The sequence below is a fragment of the Akebia trifoliata genome, chromosome 3 (assembly GCF_017979445.1).
Source record: "Akebia trifoliata isolate Shusen 1 chromosome 3, ASM1797944v1, whole genome shotgun sequence".
NCBI classification, from domain to species: domain Eukaryota; kingdom Viridiplantae; phylum Streptophyta; class Magnoliopsida; order Ranunculales; family Lardizabalaceae; genus Akebia; species Akebia trifoliata.
The window spans coordinates 52,196,079-52,223,036 of record NC_141377.1 but is presented as its reverse complement, the minus strand read 5'-3'; the positions used below and the strand labels follow the sequence as shown (position 1 = coordinate 52,223,036).

At 35.2% G+C, this 26,958-nt stretch overlaps 2 protein-coding genes, 1 non-coding gene and 1 pseudogene across 6 annotated transcripts; all 4 read left to right on the top strand.

Annotated features, from left to right (window-relative positions):
• Positions 1 to 543: 543 nt before the first annotated feature.
• Positions 544 to 8,299, top strand: LOC147407864 (embryogenesis-associated protein EMB8-like). Of its 2 annotated transcripts, none has more exons than XM_086436627.1 (8): positions 544 to 1,028; positions 3,456 to 3,584; positions 3,891 to 4,022; positions 5,814 to 5,956; positions 6,512 to 6,609; positions 6,697 to 6,791; positions 7,583 to 7,636; positions 7,922 to 8,299. In XM_086436627.1, exons 1-8 carry the CDS (start codon positions 582 to 584, stop codon positions 8,135 to 8,137), a joined length of 1,314 nt encoding a protein of 437 aa, XP_086292753.1. In that variant the 5' UTR covers positions 544 to 581; the 3' UTR covers positions 8,138 to 8,299. The 2 variants fall into 2 exon arrangements, with proteins under 2 accessions (XP_086292753.1, XP_086292755.1); XM_086436629.1 differs by having other exon boundaries at positions 889 to 1,028; positions 3,460 to 3,584.
• Positions 8,300 to 8,459: 160 nt separating this feature from the next.
• LOC147407863 (methionine gamma-lyase-like) lies at positions 8,460 to 14,611 on the top strand (annotated as a pseudogene). Its single transcript, XR_015176922.1, has 2 exons — positions 8,460 to 12,190; positions 13,713 to 14,611. The product of XR_015176922.1 is annotated as a methionine gamma-lyase-like (transcript).
• A 2,733-nt stretch (positions 14,612 to 17,344) lies between these two features.
• On the top strand, positions 17,345 to 25,535 carry LOC147407861 (ubiquitin-ribosomal protein eL40 fusion protein). Of its 2 annotated transcripts, XM_086436625.1 has the most exons (6): positions 17,345 to 17,527; positions 17,615 to 17,701; positions 17,808 to 17,910; positions 23,697 to 23,766; positions 25,065 to 25,131; positions 25,231 to 25,535. In XM_086436625.1, exons 1-5 carry the CDS (start codon positions 17,425 to 17,427, stop codon positions 25,101 to 25,103), a joined length of 402 nt encoding a protein of 133 aa, XP_086292751.1. In that variant the 5' UTR covers positions 17,345 to 17,424; the 3' UTR covers positions 25,104 to 25,131; positions 25,231 to 25,535. The 2 variants fall into 2 exon arrangements, with proteins under 2 accessions (XP_086292751.1, XP_086292752.1); XM_086436626.1 differs by lacking the exon at positions 23,697 to 23,766 and having other exon boundaries at positions 17,352 to 17,527.
• LOC147407862 (small nucleolar RNA snoR86) lies at positions 24,792 to 24,918 on the top strand. Its single transcript, XR_015177155.1, has one exon. It is a non-coding gene; the product is annotated as a small nucleolar RNA snoR86 (small nucleolar RNA).
• Positions 25,536 to 26,958: the final 1,423 nt, after the last annotated feature.

Sequence of the window (26,958 nt, the reverse complement as noted above, 5' to 3'; positions counted from 1 at the left end):
ACGAGATGACTCAGGCGATATTTTGAAAATCTCAGTTAAGTGAGTAAAACTCGTTGAAGTCTAATGGAATTTTGTATATTTTAATTAAAATATTCACTATCTAAATTATAGGATTTTATGATAAAACATCTTCTAATCTATCTTATTTTATAAATTTATAATTATATATGTATATATGATCATGTTCATGGACCAATGTGTTTTCTCTTACATGAGTTACAAGTTTTGAATTAGGCTGATTTTTGACAATGATAATGGTGATCCCCATGGTAAGAGATCATCCTCACGAAACCATCTCAATTCGAAACTTCTAAACCCATCAAAACGGTTTTATACAAAATGGACGGTTTATAATTCAACTTGTAAAAATCATTCTCACAAAAAAAATCAATTCATTCTGAAACTTCTATTAGTACAAGACAAAACTCTTTGGCCAAATAGTTGGTAAGTAATCGTAAAGCGAGACGAGTTGACTCGTCCATGAACGAGACGAGACGCTAAAGCGAGTTTTGAAACCAATGATTCGAGGCGGCTATACTTTTCTTGACGACTCCTCATTCGCTGAAACATAAAATATTAAAATGGCGAGAGTCACCATTTCTGACTCTGTCACCATCCTTTCCCACCATCACCACCGTTTGTACATCTCATCTCCAATAAATAAAACGACCCAAATAACTATATTTCCAAGAAGATTGCGTCAGATTTCCCTCCACGTCAGCAATACCTCCGAAGCTATGTCAGATAATCGCCACATCTCCGATACCTCCTCGCTCGAAATAATCGGCGGAGCTCGTGATTCCCTCTTACCCATCCTCAGAACACTTCGCAATCCGTACAAACCGTTCCCCATAGTATGCTGGAATCGGCACATCGAGACAATCTTCGCCGCGTTCTTCCGGATTCTCCCTGGCGTCAGATTCCGGCGAGAGTGTCTGAGGACTCCGGACAACGGCTCTATCTCTCTCGATTGGCCGTGCGGAGACGATCTTGAGTTTTCTGCCGAGGCTCCTGTTCTTATTTTACTGGTTCGTTCGAAATTCTTTTTTTTTCGAATCCTACTCGAATCCCTAATTTACAATGAAATTGCTCGAAGTTGTGTTCTTAGATGCCTCCCTAAAGAAGGAAAGTTTATAATTTTCTCCCCGAACTTTATCAAATTTAACTTGTATTCGCAAAAGCAGTCCATTGTTTTGTTAGCTTATTTTCTAGAACCAACCTATTTTCCACAGGTCAATGGTCAAGGGTTTAGGAAGTAAGTAAAAAACTAAAAAACTAATTTTTGTTCCTCTTTGTAGATTGGGGACCGTTTGGAGGGACCTCAATCTTGAGGGAACTACATAAAAATCTCAATTTTTTCTGTGTGTTTGCATATTGTTCTTAATTTTCTTCTTTATTGCTCTTTGGAACGATTTCTCTACAGTGTTCTCAAAGTTAAAACCCTGCTTGGTACAGTACGGCCCTCTTCAGTGCCACTGCGAAGCAAATGCAAATGATTTGTTGGAATCTAATTTACAGATGCTTGGTTACATTCTGAAAAAAGTTTGCATTGCAAATAATTTGCGTTACAAATCATTTGCGGTGCAAAGCTTTAGCATTTGTGGCCTTGCTTGGTACACTACAAATCATTTGCGATGCAAATGGTTTTGCAATGAAAGATTTACCATTGCTTGATAACCATTAGGAAATCTCTTGCAAATTTTTTTTTCCATTGTTAATTGATATTTGCAATAAAAAAAATTGTTGTGATTTCTTGTTAAAATAAAAATGTGCAATCAATTTTAACTTATTTCGACCTCATCAAAAAAATATATTCAAATTACAAATATACCCTTGATACTTGCTACACTAATACACATAAGTTTACAAAATATCCCTATCAAAGGGTATAGTAACCTTTATTGGAATTATAAAGATACTCATCGTAAAAGACACTATTTAAATTACAAAAATACCGTAAGTACTTTTTATAATAACATGCATATGAATTTACAAAAAACACCTAAATGATGTGGGGTATTTTTGTAAATTTATGTGCATATTATTGTACCAACTACCAAGTACTTTATAATTTGATTAATTTCTTGGACAAGGGGTATTTTAGTAATTTTGATATGCATAGGTTGGAGTCAAATAAATTTTATTTTTTTGTGGGCAAATCATTTGCAGAATTGTCTAAAGAATTTAGGTGATCCATGCAAATCATTTGCATTGTGTAACAAGCACCAATAAAATTGATTTTAGAAAATTATTTGCATTTGCTACATACCAAGCAAGGCCTGCATTACAAATGGTTTGCATTGCGAAATATTTGCGTGGACCATCTAAATTCCTAAAAAAGATTCAGCAAATGATTTGCAACACTCAAATTACCGCAAATCATTTGCAAAAGGGACCGACTAGTTGCACACCACTAGTTGTTGGTCGTGCACAAACTTCAAAAAATATAAAAATTCATAACCTCTATTTGAACTTATTAATTGCACTTCATTACAGCGATTTAGGTTTTAAGGCTAATTCACATTCTCATGGCTTCATTTTCTCAACTCTATAAATTGTAATGTAAACATGTTAACTATATAACCAAGAATTACTTGCAAAAATTATTGAACCAACAATAATTTTTATGGGTGTGATTGAAGAAGGAAAGTAAAAGACAACAAAGGAGTGCAACTTCGTTATAATGTTTGTAGTGCAATCATCCAAAATGGAGTGCAAAGGGAAAAAATTTAAGTTATGGAGTGCAATTGGTAGTGGGGGGAGGGGTGCAACTAGTCAGTCCCTTTGCAAAGTTATCAATTCCAACCTATGCATATCAAAATTATGAAAATATCCCACTTCAAAGAAATTTATGAAATTACAAAAAATCCTTAGTACTTGTTACAGTAATATGCATATAAATTTACAAAGATACATAATAAATTAAATTGCATATTGAAATCACAAAAAAAACACTCATTAAAGAAACTTTAAATAACAAAAATAGCCCTCATCATGCGGGATATTTTTATAAATTCAAATGCATATTTTCATAACAATTACTAAAGAGTATTTTTGTAATTTAAATAGTTTCTTGATTATGGTATTTTTGTAATTCCAATATGCAGGTTACTATACCATTGACAGTGGTATTTTTTTTAAGTTCATATGTAGCAAGTACTGTGGGTATTTTATATTTTTTTTAAAGTTTGCTTGTTTCTTTGATGACATCCATCTTTTATTTTTAAGAAGAAATCATTGTAAAAGTTTTACTTTGCAAAAAACAACCAAACACAGACAATGATTTTGTAGGAGAGTTTCCAGTGACTACGAAGCACTAGTAAATTTTCCACTGAAAATCATTTGCATTTGCAACTGATTTGACAAATACCAAGCAGGGCCTTAACTGTTTCAGATTTTTGGCCAAGTTGCAAATTTTGTAGACTAGAGAGAATAGTTAACACAAATATTTGCAGCCAGGTCTAACTGGAGGGAGCGGTGATACTTACGTTCAGCATATGCTTATTCAAGCAAGAAGAAACAGATGGCGTGTTGTGGTATTCAATAGCCGTGGTTGTGCAAATACTCCAGTTACTACACCTCAGGTACTCAAGCACAGAAAAGTGTGAGGTTTGGCAGATTTTAAGTTTTTGTATAGTTCATAGATTGGATTACATTGCTTTGGAGTTCAATTCTATTCTAATAGTGTTGTTAGTTTCACTTTTGTAGAGGAGAGTTAATGCAGTAATTAGTGGACCCCTTTGGTTTACTTCTGAAGTACCAAAGCTAAATTTATGCCTTTCCCATGCACAATCCACAATGATCTTGTTTATGTCTTGAACTTTTGTAATGTATACACGAATTCAACTGCTTTAGGTGACTTATTTGATGACTCATTTGGCAATATGCAGTTTTATTCAGCTTCGTTTACAGAAGACCTTCGTCAAGTAGTTAAGCATGTTGCGACTCGTTTCCCAAGTTCAAATTTATATGCGGTTGGTTGGTCTCTTGGAGCAAATATTCTTGTTCGGTATTTGGGTGAGGTAGGATCAGTGTCAGATTCTACTTGTGTTGATATCCCCTTCATTTAGTCATCTTCCATTGACTTTCTCCTTTCAATAGTGATATTTGCTTAGAATATTTACGTAGTTATGTCTTCATTGTAATACTTGTACTGTTGATTTGTTATCATGAAGATGACTACAAATTCACACACAATCTGACGTAGTTCAATTATTTTGCTCTTCTTTCTTGTTTGTGCAAAACTTTATAGAAGTGAGAGCGTAGTTCTGTATGAGGTGTTTATCTAAGGGGTAGAGATTCAGACCACTGATAATAAGGTTCATCCCTTATTGATATGAAGGCTGTTCCCAATTTTCTTGGATCTGAAGTTGTGCCTTCTTGTGAGCATAGTCACCAAGTCGGGGTTCGGGAATAAGTCGGTAAGGGAAAAAGAAAAGAAAAAATGAAAAAATCGAAATAGTGTTAAGATAATATAAAATTTTCTATTAAGTGATGTTATCATTTATATCATCAAATCCTATTTTAAACTTAAGAATAAATGGTCTTTGAAAAAACCCTTTTAAAATAGCTTGCTCAGCAAAAAAAATCACATTTTTGTGTGTTTAAATCGCAACTTTTTCAAAAAGTCGTAATTTAATCGTGATTTAATCGCCAGTCTTTAAAATTGCAATTTAAACACAATTTTTTGAAAAATTCAGCACTTTGGTGACTATGCTTGTGAGAAGAAAATGATGGAAAAATGAAGTCACTCCACGTTTCTTACTCTTGCATTTAACAAACCACAAGAACTCCTTTTGCAGGGTATGTCTTCATGACACAGTTTCAGCCTCGTATGCAAACTGTAGAGGCATTTTTGCAGGTTTACCTTGAACAACTCAAATCACTTCAATGATAGGTTCTCTTTCTCCACGAACACATTGGGGCACTAGTGTGGTATCTTCTAGACACCCTTCGACACTCAAGTCCTTTCTCTCAAGGCCTCTTTTCCTATTTATAGGTCAACCCCTATCCTTAACTGCCCCTTTAGCCACGTCACCCCTCATTTCCTTATTCATGGGGATTTGAGCTTATCATGGACTTATCCTCTTTCTAAATCCTTGGGCTTGTTAACGGAAAGTTCCTTTATAATAGGACCTTTACAAAAGAACATGATTGATACGGTCAATCATTACAAGATTTTCAAGATACCTTCCTAATTTGATCTCAAAGACGATGACAGCTATACCATCACTCTACCCTGGTGTGCCTGTCCTTGCATCGCATGGGATGAGTAGGCACTCAGCTCAGCTCCACCACTCCATGCAGAGTAGAGCCAACGAACTCCTTAGGTACCACATATCTGGGCAGGGTTGAATCCTGCCTTACTTAGCCGCCAAACCACTCTCAGATTCTAAGAAGTGTAGGGTCCAAATCCAATTCACCCTATAGGCCTATACTCAAATGGCCCCATAATATTCAGTTATTTTCAACCATCAATTTTATTTTATTTTTTGCTAGTTGTAACCTACTTTTGGTGTTGGGATACTATCTATGAGCTATTTTCTCGAAATTCAAAAGTCTTTAATAGGGTCTTCAATGACTACCATGTGAGTGTAGAGCATTTATTTTGACTACATATGGGTCTAGGGATGTTTTGCAACTACTCTCATTGGCGATGTATTCACTTACTAACCCTCGGTTCAATGACTCAATGGAATTTCCATACATTTAATCTATGCTGGTTGTAAAGCGCTGCTTTCATTTACTAAATTTTTTTTTTCATTGTTATATTGCTTATGTTGGGTTCATTTTTTCCTTGTCTCTTCATGCAGGAATCTGATAGTTGTCCTCTTTCTGGGGCAGTATCCTTGTGTAATCCTTTCAATCTCGTCATTGCAGATGAGGATTTTCATAAAGGCTTTAACAATGTTTATGACAGGGCTCTTGCTATGGCTCTTACCAAAATTTTCAAGAAGTAATTCTCTGATAATTTCATTTTGCTTCAACATTACATCAATGTACTTATTTTCCATGATACCTGATAATTCAACATGCCCAGTGTAGTTGTTTCTACTCATTACAATTCTAGCACTAGCACCTGACTTTTGCATGGATACCTCTTCTATCATTGTTAGTTTTATTAACCCATTACAAGCTTCATTTGTTTTTTGTAAATACACTATTTTCCAACCCCAATATGGTGTAACCAATGATGATAAGTTGATAACAATGATTTAACCAATCTTATGGGTTTTTTTTTCTTTTGCAATATCAGAAAATTGCATCACGTTTGGCATGATGTAGACTGAATAAATGATAGTTTACTAGAAGAAAAGAAAAAGGTAAAAGCATGCCGTGGACATATTGAGTGGCAATACCCATATGTGTATCATGGCTTGGATTTTGGGAAATGGTCGTATATACCAATTTCACACACCAATGTCCTTGTTTGTATCTGTATCTGGCATCTTAAGTTATTTGTTGATATCATCACATGAATGTTTATTCTTTGTTGCATTATATTTTATAGGCATGCTCTTTTATTTGAAGAAATGGGAGGTGAATATAAGATCGGGTTGGTTGCTAATGCCAAGACTGTTAGGGAGTTTGATGAAGGTCTAACACGGGGTATGCAATTCCATTTTTTCTTAAGTGATCTTTTACATTTAGAATGACATTCAATCTGCTAAGAGCATCTTCTATTACTTCTTGTAGTTTCCTTCGGTTTCAAGTCAGTAGATGACTACTACTCTAACTCAAGCAGTTCAGATTCCATAAAACATGTGTGCATACCTTTGTTATGCATCCAGGTAATAATACTATTGAACTATGTATAAAAGAGATTCAAAGTTAAACAAATTTCAAAACCTTCCAGTAGAAGAGAAATTTTGATCTGTGTCAACGTCTCTTTGCCAGTTGAATATTCAGACACCCTCATTTGTTTTTTTTTTTTTTTTTTTGCATGCATGCAAATTGAGTATCTTATTGGAGTATAAAATTTAGTTTCCAGATAATTTGCAATCTTTGTTATGGGATCCTTGAACTGCAGCATACTTTCAATATCTTCCGTGACATCGTATGGATCTCCTTTATTAAAAAGATCTGGATTTTGGAATAAGGGCCATATTTTATGAAGATTCCACCTCTCCCCCACCCCCTCTTTTTTTTTTTTTTTTTTTTTCCATATTTCCCTTCCAGCTCATCTCTGATGTTCTGATTCAGGTGCTGCAATACACATCATGTGTTATGTCCCATAAATGAAACAACACATTTAAATGAGTCCATGATTGCTAACTTGTTTTCCTTTTGGTCTACTTCTCTAAGGACATGTAATGTTTATAGGATATGGGTGGGATGCATTGTGTCAAAGGGATGTTCCTTTGGCTTTCCTTTGCCTAAATCTCGGGTCTCTTTTCCGTGGATTGGAGACTCATGGACCTATCTTCCAGTTGGCACTGCATGCCTACTTGTATTTTCTATCAACTTCATTAAAAATCTTTAGGAGCATTATTGTGTTACGCTGGTAGTTATGATAAGTGATTATAAATTTATAACTTATTACTATCCCATTTTAAGATTTTTATGCTTTCGCATTGTGCAGGCTGCAAATGATCCAATTGCACCAGCTCGGGGAATTCCTCGTGAAGATATAAAGGTACACAACTGTCTCAACCAAACTCAAATAAACCAATCAAACTGACTATAGAAGTCATTCACAAAACTCAATTTGACAATTCAGTCTCTCTATAGAGAACATGTGCTAACAACCTTTCACTAGGGAACCTTCCCTATCACTCCTAATCACTAAAATTTGTTATTTTAAGCAAAATACATCACGAAGGCTGACTTCTCATGCATGTCATCCTCTTTTAGTTTACTCTTTTACGTTATCACCTCGGTTGTTGCTCTTCCTAATATGCATAAAAATCACTCATTTCAGGCAAATCCCAACTGTTTATTGATAGTTACTCCAAAGGGTGGCCATCTTGGATGGGTGGCAGGCGATGATGCTCCTTTTGGAGCTCCTTGGACTGATCCTACAGTGATGCAATTTCTAGATCATCTTGAGAAGGGAAGATCGGAAAACTTTGCATCTTGTGGTACAACAGATGGCATAAAGCCATCTCCTGATGGGTTGCATAAGCTAGAAGTGTAGCATTCATGTCAACTTCATATTGAAATATATTTATATTTATTTATTTATATTGAAATATATTTATTTAATTTTTGAAGTGTAATTATCAATATTTCACTAGGGATGATCCTAACACTTGTTATGCACAAATTCCCAAAATTTTATCAAATGATCATTTTATCAGGTTTGCTCCATTGAGCAATGCAACTTTGGTTCTTCCAATTTTCATGTGTTTTGCTTCATTGCATACCAGCACAACACAACATTTTATAGCATCGTACGACAGGACACACCTAGGCATGTATTATTGCACAACTCTATAATACAACACATAAGAAATAATGTGTTAGGAGAAAAAAAAAGATGTTAACACTTTTTTTCCAAAATGAGAAAGATATTTCATCACAAAAAATGTACAATCGAAAATTTAAATTAGCGACATCAATATAACAATCACAAATAACAGTTATGGAACACTTTTTTATTGGTTCATTTGTTTTGGGTCCATTAATCTCATAGATTTTTAGCCACTCTTTGGTGCGCCCATACATTTAAAATTAGACTAATTGAGGTTAATAGACATTTTGACTCAACATATAGGGGTGAAGTCTAGTATTCTTAAGAGACGTTGGATTCAACATAAGTATGTCAAACTGTATTAGAATTATTAAGGAGATGTATGTTAGAATGAAAGCTACTATGAGAATAATATGTTGTTGAGATAAGGGATTATCTGAATGCTAATGTACTGGAGATGTATGTCAAACTGTCTTTTAACAATATAGTTATGGATGGATTAACTACTTGTATTTAAGTAAATCCCCAATAGTCCATATTATATGTACATGAATTGTAGCATCAATCGATTAAATTACAGTAAATTAAAAACTAGGATTATATCAGATGTTGTATAAACAAATGTTCTAAGATAAAAGGATAACACCCAAAAAAAAAAAAAAAAAGATATGCATTGGAACTTTATTAAATATACTCATAGTATGATCTTAATGATCGGCCTGTTGGGTGTGTTACTCCTGCTTTCAAAACATAATCTGACGTTTTGGGAGCTAATCCTTGTCTAATACTTGCCTCCAAGATGTCGGAACCTATGCTCCTTGGATAAGTTCACTCCATCCATCTTATTAACCTTTATTCTGTTCTTTTCTTGAATAAATTTTTATTAGTTATGAGCTAAAATTTTTAAGTGATTTAGACCCCCTCTATGTTTTGGTGTTTATTTGAGGTACCTTCCGTGTTTACAAATAGTACCTTGTGTGTTTACAAATAGATGACCACCCCCCGCTTTCCTCAGTTTTTTTTTTTTTTTTTTTTTGGGGTGATTTAGAGGACCCTCTATGTTTTTGAAAAAAAATAAGCTCAACACCTTCATTTTTTAACCTGTAACCAAAAACCCTTTTATTTTATTCCTAGTACTGGTCATCTTCAAACCTTTGCAGAAAATCTTGAATCTCTTCTTCAATCCATAATTTTGATTCCTTGTAAAAATCTTGGAGATTTCTATTAAAATATGTCATCATCTTTTTCTTCAAGAGCCTTATTTTGTTATTTAGGTTTGAAGGTTATAGTAGATTAGTGTTAAGGTTAAAGACTAAGAAAAATTTATCCAAGCAATTGAAGATGACTGGTTTTGGGAAGAGAAATCAAAAGGTTTTTTTTATTTCAACTTGAAGATGAAGGAAATGAGACCATTTCACATTATTCTGTTAGAGAAGACTGAGGTCAAGGGAGGATGCAGGTGTTTTGGTGAATAGTTAAGATACCTTATGTTCTTAAATTTATGACATGGTCCTCTTGAATTACCCCTCTCTTGTAGACTAATGAGAAATGATTATAACTATCCATTTTAAATTTTTAGCAAAAAATCGTTGAATTTTCACCCTAAAAAACATACCTTTAGGCTATTCAACCTCACTAGTTGACTATAGGTACCCCTCTTCCTCCCCCTAAGAAAATCTCGGTTCCACCCTTGGTACTTAAGATTGATGAGAAGAAACCCCAAGGGGTTGGCTCAATGGCAATTTCAGACCAATAAGCGATTAATGCTTGTAGGTCGTGAGTTCGATATCTAGTATAAGCACTAATTCCTCAGGGGCAACCTGCGAAGGCGTACCCTCACTAACTTGGTGCATGTGATGTGCAGGCGTTGCACGTGCCCCATGACTAGTCTTTGAACAAGACCATGGTCTATGGACTAGACAAAGCCCATATACGAACCTGGTTGGCTGTCTACAAGGATACCCGATTATTAAAAAAAATTGATGAGAAGTTACTGCAATGAAATCTTTTTAATCTAATTGTTCATGAAAATGGATAGATTAGTGTTGGGTAGATAAAATGGATACGTCTTTCATAGTATTTTATGGTGTATGTACATCAATCAAATTAAAGGGAAAACTTTATAAGATGAGAATAAGAATTGCTATACTATATGGAGTTGAATATTAGGTTTGTGTACCCAAATAAACTAAAGGTATGCTTGAGAATGACAAAATCATAATGGTATAATCTTGGGATTTTAGGGATCGCTCGATATAACTTGAAGTTAACTTGAAGAAGGGAAAGCCGATCGAGATGATTTGGCTTATTAACAACGAATAGCAATATCACCAACAATGTAACTAAAGGATGTAAGTGGGAAGGAAAGTTGAAGATATAGATTGAGGTAGTAAATAGTAAGAAAGGCTTTCACTTGATAATATACCTATGGAGTGTGATTGGCTCGAGACACGTTAGGTTGTCTTGATTAATGAAGTTATGTGTTAGACCTATTTATAAAAATATAAGATTATTGTTTAAATATTTTATTAATTATAGTAGATAAAGCTAATGAATCATACTATGAAATGTGGAGTTATAGAGATAAAAATGAAGACAAATTTAACTTTACACTAAGGAGGTCAATTATTATTGTGATTTTTTCACTTAATCAAGAGAAGAGAGAAATTTACGCATAATTTTAAAACTTGGAAGAAAAAAAAAATGTGATACAATCTCAAAGTGCTAATTTAGTTGGTATTACGAGTCAGTTCCTCACAACACTTTTTAATTTTAATATTTCACTCGAAGGCCCTAACCTCTGCCAAGTTTTCTTGACCGTTAGGTTTGATCAGATCCGACGGAGCGCAAAACGTCTTCCACTTTTCAAGTAAAAACGTTTTTATTACATAATGCCCCCTCTTCAATTTTTTTTGTTTTTTAAAAAACTCGCTCTGCTTCTGTCTCTGTAAACAGAGTTATAAAGGAAACTCTCTCTCTCTTCTTGCCTTCTTGCCTCCAACATGGCCGAAACAGGAGACCGAAATGCTATTCTTTCGGGCAAGAAGCGAACCGCTACGGAAAATTTCGACCGAGACGATCTCATCCTATCTAAGAAATCCTCCGTACATCCGCACGCGTGGGACGATCCAGCATCAGCTCTCGCGATCTCCCGCCATGAGTTTGGAGAACATGGTGGCGTCAACATGTCGATCGAAGCTTCCGCGACCTTCACAGTCATGGAACCAGAAACGATGCGTCGAATGTTCTCTGGAGAACTAGGCCCCGATCGCGGTTCCTTCACCTACAGCCGTCATTTTAACCCAACCGTATTAAATCTCAGCCGACAGATGGCAGCTTTGGAAGGAACGGAAGCCGCCTACTGTACAGCGAGTGGTATGTCCACCATTTCATCAGTTTTGATGCAACTGTGCAGCAGTGGAGGACACGTGGTCGCATCAAGTTGCTTGTACGGTGGGACCCACGCATTGCTGACCCACTTTTTGCCTAGGGTTTGCAACTTAACAACGACGTTTGTGGATGTGAGAGATTTGGAGATGGTGAGGGAAGCGATGGTGGAAGGAAGGACAAAGGTGTTGTACGTGGAGTCTGTTTCGAACCCTACACTATCAGTTGCTAACGTGCCCGAGTTGTGTAGGATAGCGCACGATAAGGGGGTGAAGGTGGTGGTGGATAATACTTTTGCTCCAATGGTTCTGTCCCCCGCACGTCTTGGTACTGACGTTGTAGTTCATAGCATATCTAAGTTTATTAGCGGTGGGGCCGACATCATTGCAGGTACGTGTTTCTTTCTTTTAAAGGAAAATGATGATTGGTTAAATGTACGGCTGAGATAGCAGTGATTTACCGACAAAAACTGATCCTTAGGAACCATATATTAATTCACAGCTCCTAATCCAATATTTTCACTATGGTCCGGTTTGAACCACTCTGACCCGATCCAAACCCAATCCTTTCACAGTCCTTTTGAACTGTCATCATTAATAAACAAAATCTGTGACCGTTCGTAAATTTTACTTTAGTATCATTGAAGTCAACCCCATAATTTTAGATCTATTCATTATACACTTATTATTTGTATATTTTCAAATATATCTAATTATTAATTATCAAATTATCAATAATCTAATCCCAAATGATGCGTGAGATGGTCAAAACAACCTCTTAAGAGGTGGAGGTCTTGAGTTTGAATCACGCTTTAGGGACCACCCTCAAGGATTTATGGCAACAAGATTAAGTTGGTGCTCTAAGAGATCACAATACCTCGCTTTATAATTTTTTATTATATATATTTATTTTTGTTTAGTATTATAATTTATAATTATATATTTATTTATTTATATATTTTACTAATGATTTTCCGACTCAAAAATTTTCACTCGATCTATACTCTACTGACTTGGCAAAGGCACATAACCGTTAATCTTTTTCTTTGTGTATCCCAGAGAAAAATATCTATCGTTCTATGCCCTTGTCACATTAGCCAAGTACAAACTGATCGAAAATTGGCAACATATCCTTTGTAGCGTGATTCTTCTGTAGCTCTTATCAACATTTGAAGGTGTGCCACATCATCACGACAATTGTATCCAATCGTTTAAATTTTGGATCTCATTGACTGTTCATTTCCAAACGCTTGATTAAATCTAAAATAAAGATATATATATACATATATATATATATATATACATATATATATATATACATATTTTAATTTTAATTTTAAACCTGATCTAAACCAAAAAGAAGCCATCTCTCTAGCTCTGTCTATTTCTTCTTCCACTTTAAATTAATTTATTGAATTCATGAGCTTTTTTAACTCAAATATGCTCAACTGTCGTGGAGGAAAAAACTTGTGTATCTCGAGGAAACTTGTGCACATAGCAAGTCAGTTGAGTATGTGTTTTTTTGAGTCAATTTGTCACGACTTGATTATAATAGGCCAATGGGTGTAATTATTCATATGTGCATTCACTCGGTACATACAAAACATAGACATACCATTATACATCACATATTTAACAAAACTATATAATATGATTATAAAAATAAAAATAAAATTCTTACTTATCTAGAGATCTCCCCTATAGGATTCAAACATGGTTGATCCTAGATAAAAGTTATAAGTCCTTATCAATATCAAAATCCTTGATCCACACCTAAGTTATTGTATCGAACTTCAAGCTTGATCTTATTTATCGACAGCCTTGTGCCTTGCAAACTAAAATAGATGATGTTACAATTAAAAAGTTGTGTCAATGGTCCTACATTGACACGATCATCATGATCTTGATTACAGGAGCAGTGTGCAGTCCAGCGAGCCTAGTGAACTCCATGATGGACCTTCATCAAGGGGCACTATTGCTTCTCGGACCTACTATGAATCCTAAGGTCGCATTTGAACTTTCAGAGAGGATTCCTCACTTAGGCCTGAGAATGAAGGAGCATTGCCACAGAGCATTAGTCTATGCTACAAGGATGAAGAAAATGGGAATCAAGGTAATTTACCCGGGCCTCGAAGAACACCCCCAGCACACACTTTTGAAATCCATGGCAAATATGGAGTACGGGTTTGGTGGCATTCTATGTGTTGGACATGGAGACGGAGGAGAGAGTGAATAGGTTGATGTATCACTTACAGAATTCCACACAGTTTGGATTCATGGCGGTGAGTTTGGGTTACTATGAGACACTTATGTCGTGCTCTAGTAGTAGTACTAGTAGTGAGATGAACTCGGAGGAGAAGAAGCTGGCTGAGATATCTCCGGGGATGGTAAGAATGTCGATTGGATATACGGGGACGCTGGAGCAGAGATGGAGCCAATTCGAGAAGGCGTATACTAGAATGCAAGAAAATGGTTTGTTTGATAAGATTTGATTGTTTGTTTGTTTTTAGTTTGATGATTTGTTTTCATTTTAATGCTGAATTTGGAAACTTATGAACTCAAGCCATGGGTTGTTTTGATTTTAGGTTTTGAATTGGGAACTTATGATCTGTTTTCATTTTAAGGCTCTCCATCAAACCGACAGTTGAGTTGCTATGGATCCCAAGAAAACAAACGTATCACTAATAAAAATATATATTAGTCCCAAGAAATAGGAACTGATCTTTAAGAAAATTTTGTGTTTTTTCCTTTTATCTCAATTGGATTTAGAAAAGTCCTCAAATAGGGGTTGGTATGATTGCTTGGGAAAATTGATAGGATGATGATTTTCTTAGGAAAATACAATTTGCAAGTATATGAAATATGAATGCACATGGGGGCTAGGTATTGCATATTTTATTTTTTGTCAAAAGATTTAATATATATATAATGTAAATGTAGTTTTGTAATTTTAAATATTAATTGATAATTGATGTGGAGTTACATCCATGACATCTACCTTTCTCCCATTATAATAGTTAATAATAATAATAATAATAATCTAATATAATGGTTTGAGTGGATAGTTCGTATTTTTCAACTTCAAATCAATTTTCGTAAGAATAAGAATACCACAATGGATTGCATTTTTATGAAAAGTGTACTCTACACGGCATACATATGGTTGGATCCTCTTAAAATCACAAAAGTGAGAGTACAAATAGGGAATGTGTTGATGTACCAAAGTTTGCCCTTGACCAAAGCATGCGCATCATCTTTGGGGTTAAGGAAATATAAAGGATGATAAAACTGAAGGGGATGTTATTGGAAAAGGGAGAAAAGATGAAAGGCAATATATAAAATTGAACGGGTATTCTTTGGAAGGGGTTGAAGAGGAACGCAATTAAGAAGGTAGAGAAGTATTATTAGAAAGAAGAGATAAAGAAAAAAAATTAAAATTAAAGTTATCCCTGAGATGCATGCGAGATTGAATTTAAACATCTTTTTCTATGTTGGGGGAGGGTAAACATTGTAAAGACAATTGTCGTATTTTATTATATAGATAAATAAACAAACTCGTATTTTATTATATAGATGAATGGACAAACTCTTTAACATATGATCGAATACTCCATTATTCGCACTCAAAACATAGCTTTTGGATTCCTACATTTTTTACCAAACAAGTTGTTATATAATTCATTTTGAGTTTGTAGAATACAACCAAGTAACCAATGGTTTATGACCATTGAAGAAATTTTGAAGTGTATCTCCATATATATTAGCTTCTCTTTAGTGCAAAAATTATCATCATAAAGAGTTTGAATTATTATTATTTTTCATCTACTCACTATCACTCTATGAGCATTTACCATTTTTTAGAGATATTTTATTGCAACACCAACTTTTGCTAATGCGACCTCAATTCATATGTAAAACACAAAATAATTAACATACACTTGGGGTGGCATTATCAAAAAGTTGGTGTGGCAATAACATCTATATTTTTAATAGATTGTAGATGTTCGGTGGTTATATAGTTCGATTGAATTGATACTATTATAATGAGAGAAGGTAAAGTAGAAATGGTTCGACGTCGAAATTTGGATTCTAAAAATGCCCCCACCTTAACATTTAAATCCAATGTAATCAAGATCTTTTTGTCTAAAATTGAGAAAATGACAATAACACGTCCTTAACATCATGTTGGGTTGATTTTTTTTATTTTTTTCTAAAGATGATATTTATGGTGAGATCATCCTTGGAAAAAAACCAGCTCAATCTGAAACTTTTAACCCCATCAAAAGTAATTTAGAATTATGGATCATCGAATTTTTTACCATTAATTTGTGAACCACTTTTGATGAGATTAGAAATTTAGATTGACTAATTTTTTGTGAGGATGTTCTCATATATAAACCTTTGGAGGCTCTAAAGAGAGCCAAACATGTTTCAATATATTGGTTAGAAGTTTTGGACTGAGCTAATTTTTCCCAATGATGATATTTGTGGTGAGTAGATCATTCCCACAAAAAATCAGTCAATTTTAAAACTTCTAACATAATCAAAAGTGATTTACAAAAAAATTACGATTCACAATTCTTCAACTTGTAAATTGGGGTTAGAAGTTTTAGAATGGACTAATTTTTTGTGAGGATGATTTCCTCACCATCGAGGACATCTTTACAAAAATCAGCTAATTCATAAACCTCTAACCCATGTATTAAAAAATGATTGACTCTCTTTAGGGCCTCAGAATGCTCACACACACACACACACACACACACACACACACACACACACATATATATATATATCATATGCATTATGATTTTATATAATTAGAATCAAAATTTATCCATTAATGGATTAATCAACGCCAATCGAACTAATTATCTAGATTCAAAATCTGCCTTCACTTTCCAATTGCTAGCCACTAATTTGCTTGCTTATCAATAAAGGTTGAGCAAATTGTCTCATTTAATACGAATACGAGGAAAGGTTTGCATGATTGATTCGTATCTCTTGACCCAAAGGTTTGACATTTTTTGTAGATCTTTTTTGGGCACTTGGTGGTTGATAGTAGGGGTGCAATTTGGTTCACTTCTCAATTTGAAACGAAACAATCTCTATGAATTAATATGATTTAATTTGGAACAAATTGTTGTTCAATTATGGGATAAGAAAATGGAGAACCGATCAATTCACTACATTTCTTGATATGAGATTTGTATAGAATCGAACCGAATCAAACCGAGAACGAAACTCTAAATGACTTATTGCTTTTTAGGATTTAGGACATAGATTAATGACTGTTTTTATGGATAGATTAATTACTTATATGAAATTTCATGCCCATTATTATTATTTTTTAAGTAAAAATATGTTTCTTCCAAGCAGATCAATAGGATATTGGCTCGATTCTATGGGCAAATTTGATCGGTTTTGACACTTGTTTAGTGGAACCGATATATGTCGGGTCGGTTCTGATTTAGATCCAAACCGAACGAAGTTGCACACCTAATTGATACCGCTATGAAACCCTAATTTTGAGCGGACTATAAATATTGAAGATTCAACAAATGTAAACAGAGATACGCCGGAAGGAAGGTTGTGAAGCAGAGAGAAATTCAAAGAGGAGAAGAGATGCAGATCTTCGTGAAAACCCTAACTGGGAAGACCATAACCCTTGAGGTCGAATCTAGCGACACCATCGACAATGTCAAGGCCAAGATCCAGGACAAAGAAGGTACTACTCCTCAAACCTAACCCTAATTTTGTTTCCTTTCTTCCTCTAGATCAGATCTGATGGCCTTGATCTTTTTTATTCTTTCAGGTATTCCACCAGATCAGCAGCGTCTGATCTTCGCAGGAAAACAACTCGAAGATGGCCGCACTCTTGCTGATTACAATATCCAGAAAGGTTCCTACAATCTCACCTTTTTTTTGTTGTTTTGTTTTATTTTATTGGGTTCATTTGTTAATAGATTTGGTGAGAAAGATAAATCGAAGCTGTGTTGTTGGTGCAGAATCAACTTTGCATCTTGTTCTAAGGCTTCGTGGTGGGATCATAGAGCCGTCTTTGATGGCTTTGGCAAGAAAGTATAACCAGGATAAGATGATCTGCCGCAAGTAAGTTTTGGGATTCAAGATTTTATTTTTGTTCGATCGATTTTTCTTATCGAATGAATTATGAAATGGGTTTGTGGTATTTCTTTGATTTCTCTTCAAGATATAGGTTATATATTTATGCAAAAAAAAAAAAAAAAACCCCTTCTTTAGTATAAAAAACAGAACACAATTTTTTGTTGTTGTGGACTTGTGGTTATATGGGTTAAAAATTTCATTAAATTTTAGTGGGCAAAGGTTGAGTTTTGTATATAAAGGCTTACAACTTGCAAGATACATTCAACTCATTGACGATGAAACGGAACTCAAGACACTGTCAGTATTATCATCGCCCCTCCCATCCGGTCCTACCCCAAATGTTGCATTTTGAAATATGATTCTTCCATTGAGTTCTCTTAAAAGTAATTTCTTCGGTCTAAGCATTTTCTTTAGTCCACCTAATCTGTTTGTTTGGCTTCCCTTCGTCCCAAATCGATTCTTGGAGAATCCTTGACCCCTTGATTGGTGCCAATTCTTGGAAAATCCTTGAACCCTTGTTCGGTGCTAGGATAATTCGATTTTTCTACTTCTTGTGGCTTGAAGATCATTGAAGGAAGGGAGTTCTTCTATTTGAATCTGCTCCATTTCTCTGTTACAGTCTTATCAATAGGTGGTAGTTAGATGCCCTGAAAGGCTTGTTGCTATTTTGGGTCCTAAGTCGTTTGATTGGGCTAACTAGAAAACATGTTGAATGAATTCAGACTCGGTAAAGCCCATATTTTGATTTTTTGCGATCAATGAATTGATTTGCTGATCCCTTGATACAATGGATTTACATCACTTTTAGTATTCACGTGGTCTTGGATTCATTTCCAACACTCATTATAGTTGCAATTGAGGCCATTGTGGACTATTGCTAGGATTGGCAAAATAATTCAACAATTATATGAGAACCTATAATATCATGGTTGATTACCGAATTGACTAGAGTCAAGTTGATTCTATATTTTAATTTCATTTGTGCTAGAGTTTAAATCATCCACTTTGGTTGAATGGGGCGAGTGGTGATTGATATTTGAAGTTTGGGATGATGATAGAGTCAAATCACCAATAGCTAAGCTATATAATATTGTGTATCAAGTTGATTGACCATCATGTCCTTTTCTATTTTTGAATTACCATTGATATTCACGTGATTGAATTGGCTTTATGACCGAGAATTTGCAAATAAAAGGTGAGATTGTAGCTGTTTGGTTAATTAGGTGACATTGGTGGTGGATTTTTCCATGAAAGTTCTTGTCACAGTATTTTGGTTTAAAGTATCTTGTTGTGAATGAATTCATTGGGATGTTTCCCAAATTTGACGTAAAGGGTTATTGAAAAGTTAGATCTTAAAAAACATTTGTTTTGAGTTTCGTATTTGCTATGTGTTCATCGGGTTTTATACTTGCGAGGTGTTCTGCTTGTTGACACCCTAATTTTTATGTTGCATGCACCATAGATTCAACTCACTAGCATTGGTTTTTTTGATTATTGGGTGCGTAGTAATTTTTGTGTTCACACTTCAATACCAACATGGACAAAATAATATTTTTTATACGGATTTGAGTCCGGTTTGAGCTCAATTTTTTGGATCCAATTAATTACGTGTGCATATAATGATGATGATGGGGTTTAACCTTTAGGATGACCTTTTACCATAGTCCATTTTAGTTGATCTTAGGGATTAGTCATGGACTGTATTAAAGATCTATTCTTTAATCAAGCAAATTTGGTGTCCTATTCCATTTTGTAATTTGTAACCAAACCTCTTACTTGATATATATTGTAGATTGACCTAAATTCATATTCGTAGTCATATTTTGTTTCCTAAATCTAAACTAGGTGGCGATTCTCAAATTCAAAAAAGGATTTTCAAAGAGTATTCGCATTTTGTTTGTCAAGGCACTTTTAGTGGCGACTCCACTAGAGACTTAGGGTTAATCTCAACCTAATCCATTGTCAACTTATGTTGTTCTTGACTGTGTCAATTCAGTAGATTTAGTTGGATTTTTATTCTAGACTAGGGGGTGATTTTTTTCCTTCTTCTATGTGATTGGTGATAAATGCTTATGGTTAATTGATCTTTGACGGGGCCCATGCAAAAATTCCTCGGGCATATCTTATTAGTTTGCACACTTTATAATGCGCACATGTTTAATTTTTAAGTTATACCATTACCTCTTCCTAAGCCAATATAGTACTAACATGATGGTACATATCTCTCAAAGAACACATTTACTACATGTGAAAGCTATAATTTCAGTCACATACATATATTATGTATCAAACTTGGGCACTAGTACCATTTGATTGGGTGAAACCGAGATGTATATAGATTTACTTAGGTTGGAGTGATTGGAAATCTTTGTCCTAATTGATTATCTTCATTGTGTGAGAAGAGATTTATTTTACATTTGAATGGTTCGATTAAAGTAAACTAGGAATATCCATGATTGGTTTGGGTCGTGACCTATTAGACTTAAATTAAGTCAATGCGTTAAGTTCGATACAATGCTATACAGGTTGGTTTAGGAGAAAGCTTAGGCCGCTCTAGCTTGGGTGCACTTGCATACTTCTTGGTTTCACCTAATTGAACAATACTAATGCCTCGAGTTTATATGCCTTTCAGATATGGGGTTTGATTTATAGCTTTCACATGTGGTACATGTATATATTTTAGAAGACCAGGTCATTATGCTAGTATTACATTGGCTTTTGGGGATAAGAAATGATGCATTTGGTTGATTTAGGGTAAATGTTTAGGTAATTTTAGATTGGGTATATCTATATACCTCTCAATTTCACCCAGTCGAATAGTAATAGTTCTCCAGTTTGATATACGATATAGGTACGTGATTGGAATTGTAATTTACATGTGGTACCCATGTTTTTTTGAATGAACTAGGTCATCATGTTAATACTATGTTGGCTTTAGGGACATGCATAGATATGACCTAAAAAATCTTAGAAATTAAATATGTATGCATCGTGGTGTGTTCAAAATGGTGGGTTGTACCAAGGTCATTTTTCGCATGGGCCTGTTGGCTAAGATAAATCAACCATAAATATTAATTACTTACAAAAATGAAGAAGATCACCATAATCTAGTCTAAAAATCTAGTTGATTCATTTGAATTGACTCAGTCAAGGGGATCTAAGAATTTATAATGATTGGATTGAGCTTGACCTTAAATCCCCAGTAGAGTCGCCATTAAAAATGCTTTGACACGTGAGATGTGAATCTGTTTTATATATCTCTTTCGGGTTTTGAGAGTCATTATCTAGTTTAGGTCTAGGTCTAGGAATTAAAATATGACTCCGAATACGAATTAAAGTCGATTTAGAAAGGAAAATCAAGATGGAGATTGTTGGTGCTCTAGCTTCATCGAGTGGAGGTAAGACTCTAGGTTTATAAGGGTTTACCAATTTTTTTTTTAAAAAAATGGTAGGATACAATAAAAAGAGACTTCATGAATGTGATTTAGGACCTTCAGGAAAGGAAGTGCCTAGATTATGATCTGAACAATTCTTTCATTGCCTTGATTCCTAAGAAACCAACAGCAATGGATCTTTATGATTTTAGACCAATTAATCTTGTGAGGTCAGCTTACAAGTTATTGGCAAAAGTGTTGGCAAATAGGTTGAAGGTTGTGTTGTGAGACTTGATTTGGTCGGAGCAATGGGCTTTCATGAAAGGGAGGCAAATTCTGGATGATATTCTTATCGCAAACGAATGCAGATTCTAGGAGAAAGTTAGGTAAATCAAAGTTAGTGTGCAAGATTCAAAAGGTAAAAAACTCATTATCACAAACCTTGCCACATGTCATCACTCCCTCATCTTCCCAAATCCAATCAATCAAATCTTATCATTTTTTTTTTCAAAAGTTACGAAAACCATCTTCTTCACTATACCACATGTTATCACTTAATTCTATCATTTTCACAAAAATCATCTCACAAGTCACCCTCATACTATACATCACCACTTTCCCCTAATCAACTCATCTAAGTCCTTAAAAGTTACATATGCTTACAAGTCACCTCATCACCTTGCTAATGTCTTCATTTCTCCCATTCTCTCAAAATCAGTTTACCTAACCCCACTATTTTAACTATTCACTCAAGCCACTACGTTACTCTTTTTAGCTTGATTTTTACTTAACCTAAGGCATGGGTTGCAAGACTCAACCTAAATGCAAATGGGTCAAGACCCATTTGCATATTTTCCTCTTCTACGTTTCTAAAACCTAAAAAATCTAAAAAATTTATCTAAAATCTCATGTTATTTTGCCTATCTTTTCAAGTTGGATCTTTTTGACTCTAAAAATCATATATATAAATTCCTTTCTCCCATCAGAAATCTCATTCTCTCATGACCCATCTCAACCTAAAACTCTACAAAACTTTCTATTCACTTCTCTACTCTCTCCTTTCTTAAGGTTGAGATGGGGGCATGAAAGCATGAGATTTCTTACGAGAGTTTTTTGTATAGATGGGATGTGAGATTTATAGGGTCAAAATGATCTAACTTGAAAAGGTAGTCAAAATGCTTTGAGATTTTTATATTTTAGGAGGTTAAAAAAGGAAAATATGTGAATGGATCCTTGACCCATGTCATTTGGTAGAATCCATATGAGTTGTGTTTTGCAACCTATGCTTTTAGTTGAGTGAAGATCAAGTTAGAGGAGGTGAGGTGATGGTTTGAGAGAATGGTTAAAGTAATGAGGTTAGGTAAGTTGATATTAAGAGAATGTAGAGATGAGGTCATGTGACAAGGTGGTGAGATGATTTGTAAGCACGTGTAACTTTTGGTGAATTTATTAAGGGAAAGAGGTGATGTGTAACATGGAGTTGACTTGTGAGATTACCTTTTGGGAAAAATGATGGGATTAGGTGATGACATGTGGTATGGTGAGAGAGATGGTTTCAATAGCTTTTGAAGGAAATGATGAGGTTTGGTTGATTGAATTTGGGAGGATGAGGGAAATGATGACAAATGGTGAGGTTGAATCGGGGTTAAGAATAGGGTTAGAAATTGGCTTGAAGACTTTGGTTTAGGCTATTAATTGGTTAAAGATTGAGAAATTAGATTGTGTTGGACTTGATTTGGTTAGGGTAGAAATTGGCGAGTTGGAATTTGAATTCGGGGGATAGAACTTGAAGGGAAGTAAAATGAATTGGGGATTTTGTGAATTTGGATTGCATTGGGTTTGACTTAGCTATGGTTTGAACATGGATTATGATTTAGAAGTGGTTTAAGGGTGATGATGGGCTTATAGGGTGAATGGGCTTGGAAAGAGGTTGGCTTAGACAATGCATGGATGCCATGCAATGAGAATAATAAAAGAATGGTGTTTTAGTGTTGGTCAATAGGCCAATTAAAGGCATTGGGGCTTTTATTTTGAACAAGAGGTAGATTTTTGAAAACTTAGGCATGAGGCCCTTCTGTCAGTATTTTGGATAAAAATGCACGTTTTGTGGAGCCTTTTCGAGTGGGACTTGTGCAAATTTGGGTGTCTACACTCTTGATCCACATTCATATGAGGATTGAAGGCAACTCTAGAGTTCATTTTTTTTACTTGTCTAGTCGTGCAAAAGTTACCTACTCTTGATTTTTTTAATTCGTAGGGGCTTTTTGACTTCTAACTTTTGTTTCCTTTGTCATATGCATGGAGTGTCTAATCTCTCTGGCCTCTTTAAGATTTTTTGGGTGGTCCCAAAATCCACATTGCTTCTTTTCAATAATTGGGATTTGTCTATGTTCATAGGGAGAAAGAAAATCTTTTGGAGGCTTCTTCCTTTTGCTACAACTTGGGGGATATGACTAGAAAAGAACAAGTGAGTCGTCAAAGTTGTGGAGTCAACTATACATGAGCCTATGCATAATATCCTTGGTCTTTTGTTTTTTTGTTGCAAATTGTGGCCTGATTTTAATGGCATTTTCTTTGAGGATTTTGTGTTTAGATGGGACATGATGTTTGATACCTATGGGCTTTTTGCCTATTTTTGGTTAGTCATCTCGATTGTCGTTTGTACCTTTATTCCCTCTTTTAAAAAAAATTTTGCTTATCAAAAAAATTAATTAATTTGTCCAATACAATTTTCTTGTTACCTCTTCCTTATATCACTTTGGCCTTCTTATTGTTTTATATAAAGCCTTCATTTTGTAACAGAGCTTTTCTTCTCTTATGTGGGGGCTTTGAGAGTTGGGTTAACTACTATAACAATTTGGGGTAAGTTTGACTTAAGGTAGATTGTGGGGATTAGTTTAAGCGTCTCATGAGTGCTGGTGAATGTGGGACCAGGTCCGTGATAGCTTTGAAATATATCGCCTTGTGTTGGTTTTGTTCTTCCTTTTATTAGAAGAGATTACTTGGATTGGATTTGGAATAGTCTCCATGTGCCAAAGAAAGAATGATGCATTTGTGTGCGCATTGTGTTTTGAAATCTCAAGAAGACTCTTCCCATGGGAATTAATTTGAGTGCTGGACCGATGGTACACAATAATATGGTCATCCCCTTGCAACATAAGAACTGGTTGGCCATGTACCATACCACTTAATTGTGAGTTTCCTAAAGTTGGGCTAACTAAATAAACTGAGAAGGACTTGTATATAACTTTAATTTTTTTTTAGAATGTTTCTTCTCAATTTTTGTCCTAGAGCACATATAATGTCAAATGTGTCAGATTTGTCATGCCCAGACAGCTTTATAGTGACTTTGCTGTGGTTGTGTTGGCTTTGATTTTTGTTTGAACTTTTTCTTATGATGTTATCCTTATCCTTGCTTTTGTTCTTTGTAATGGTTTTCTTCTGGTTTGTTCCCGAGTTGTGTACCCATCCCTTGTAGTAAGCCAATTTGCAGAGCAAGGGCGTCGATAATCAGATGATGTCACACTTGCATTGAAGGTTGGCAATATTGAAGAGCGATTCTCCGTGCCTATCAAATCATCTCCCATTTTGATTATGGCCTCGAACAAGTCGCTACATTTTTTGTACTTGTAGGAGAAAACAAGTCGAGAGTTTTAAAAAAAAATGAAATATATATAACTTGGGACTTTACTAGTATGATTCTTCTATTGTGTTCTTTTCCTGGTGAAGTGATGTTTATATTTGGTACCTCAATATATGTGGCAGATGCTACGCACGCCTTCATCCTCGTGCTGTGAACTGTAGGAAAAAGAAGTGTGGCCACAGCAACCAGGTATTAGTTTCTACTTTCTACTTTATGTATGACTGGTGTGATGGATGGATTTGAATTTGATTTCCAGATTTTCATTGTATTATGGAATTTGAATTGCAGTTGAGGCCAAAGAAGAAGATCAAGTAGAACTGATTGTGAGGGGAGGTGCATTGGAGCTTCGTTGTTACCAGCTGAGGAACCAAATTAGGAAATCAGGAATCTAAGATGTAGATGTTTTACTATTATTTGCAAACTTATGATTTGTGTCCGGTGTAATAAACCATGTATTAGCTCATTTTCCTTTTACTATATGCTTGTAATGTTGTTGAGGGCCCTGTTGGGGTTTTCATCACCTTAAAATTTTGAGGTATTGCTTGAAGTTGACTTGATGGCGGTAATGAAATCCAATTTGGTCTATTGGTTTATCTGATGGATTCTAGTCCCAGTTGTCGGGAGCAAAGTTTACAAGGATGAGAATTGAGATGGCCTTAGATAGGTATTTCTGTACATTCCATATATTTCCATTGCCGAACTTTCAATTTTGAATCAAGACCAACAACCCTTGAAACACTGGGGTGGTGCTGGTATTGGTGTAGTGCTGTAGTGCTTGCCCTAAACGCTTGATATTTTCAGTAGTAGAATTAGAATTGTTCTTGCAGGGACTCGTCCTCCCTAAAGGATGTGGGGGAAGCCCCAAGACAACCTTTAAAAAATGTGAAAGTGTTCTTTTTTTCCGATGGTTCTTTCCCTTGAATCATGAAGAATATGCTACTTAAAGGTGAACGGGTAAGCCTAATATTGCATTTTGCATGGGGTAATCCTAAATATCACAAATATTACATGGGGTGTTTGTAGAATACTCATTTTTTCTGTAGTCCCAGTTATGATCAATCTAATGCATCTTCTGTTCTTAATTGCACAACATTGAATTCTAGCATAAAAGTTGGATCTCAAAAGTCATTTGTGTGTAAAAACAAAATATAGTACTCCAAGCCTCGATTCCCATGGTTTGAGCTTTACAGATTTAGTAATAATCCATCGCGTTGATAGAGATATAAACTTCGTTGGGATATGTACTTGATATAAAACAAGGCAAAAAACTTTGTTGGGATATGTACTTCTTGATGTAAAACAAGGCCAATGTTATATGCGCTCGCACCATGGGTAGAGTCTGGATTTTGCCCGTGTGAGGGCAACTTAGAGTGAAAAAATGTTGTGGGGGGAATAGTGGGTTTTTTTTAATATTATCTGCTACTAATATTCGTTGCTGTAGCTCATTAATCCAGATCTTGAAAATTCCTTAGGGTTAAAGGGTAGATTTATCTGCCTTCAACCCCCACGAATTCTCAGGGGCCTAGAAGACTACAAACCAATTTTGGCAAGATCCTTCTTCTTCGGCCACCACCATCATCACCCTCTCTCTCTCTCTCTTCCTCTTGTCCTCCAACTACCATCATCACCATCTCTTCTCCTCTAATCACCACCATCACTATCATCACCCTCTCTCTCTCTCTTCCTCTTGTCCTCCAACTACCATCATCACCATCTCTTCTCCTCTAATCACCACCATCACTGGCCTCTCATCTCTTTTCTTATTCCTCTCCCTTCCTTTTCATCTCCTCTTCTTCTTCAATCTCCATTACCGTCATTATTCCCCAGCATCCTCCACCTTTCTAAAAGAATAGAGGGGGTTGGGATGAAGAGTTTCTCAAAAAAAAAAAAATCAATGGAGAGGGAGAGACTTTGATTCTATGCACTACCATGCTAGGAGAGTATGTTAGAGGGGAGTTGGATTATCACAACTCATGAATGATTGACTTTAAAATTCACATCGATTCACACTTTGTT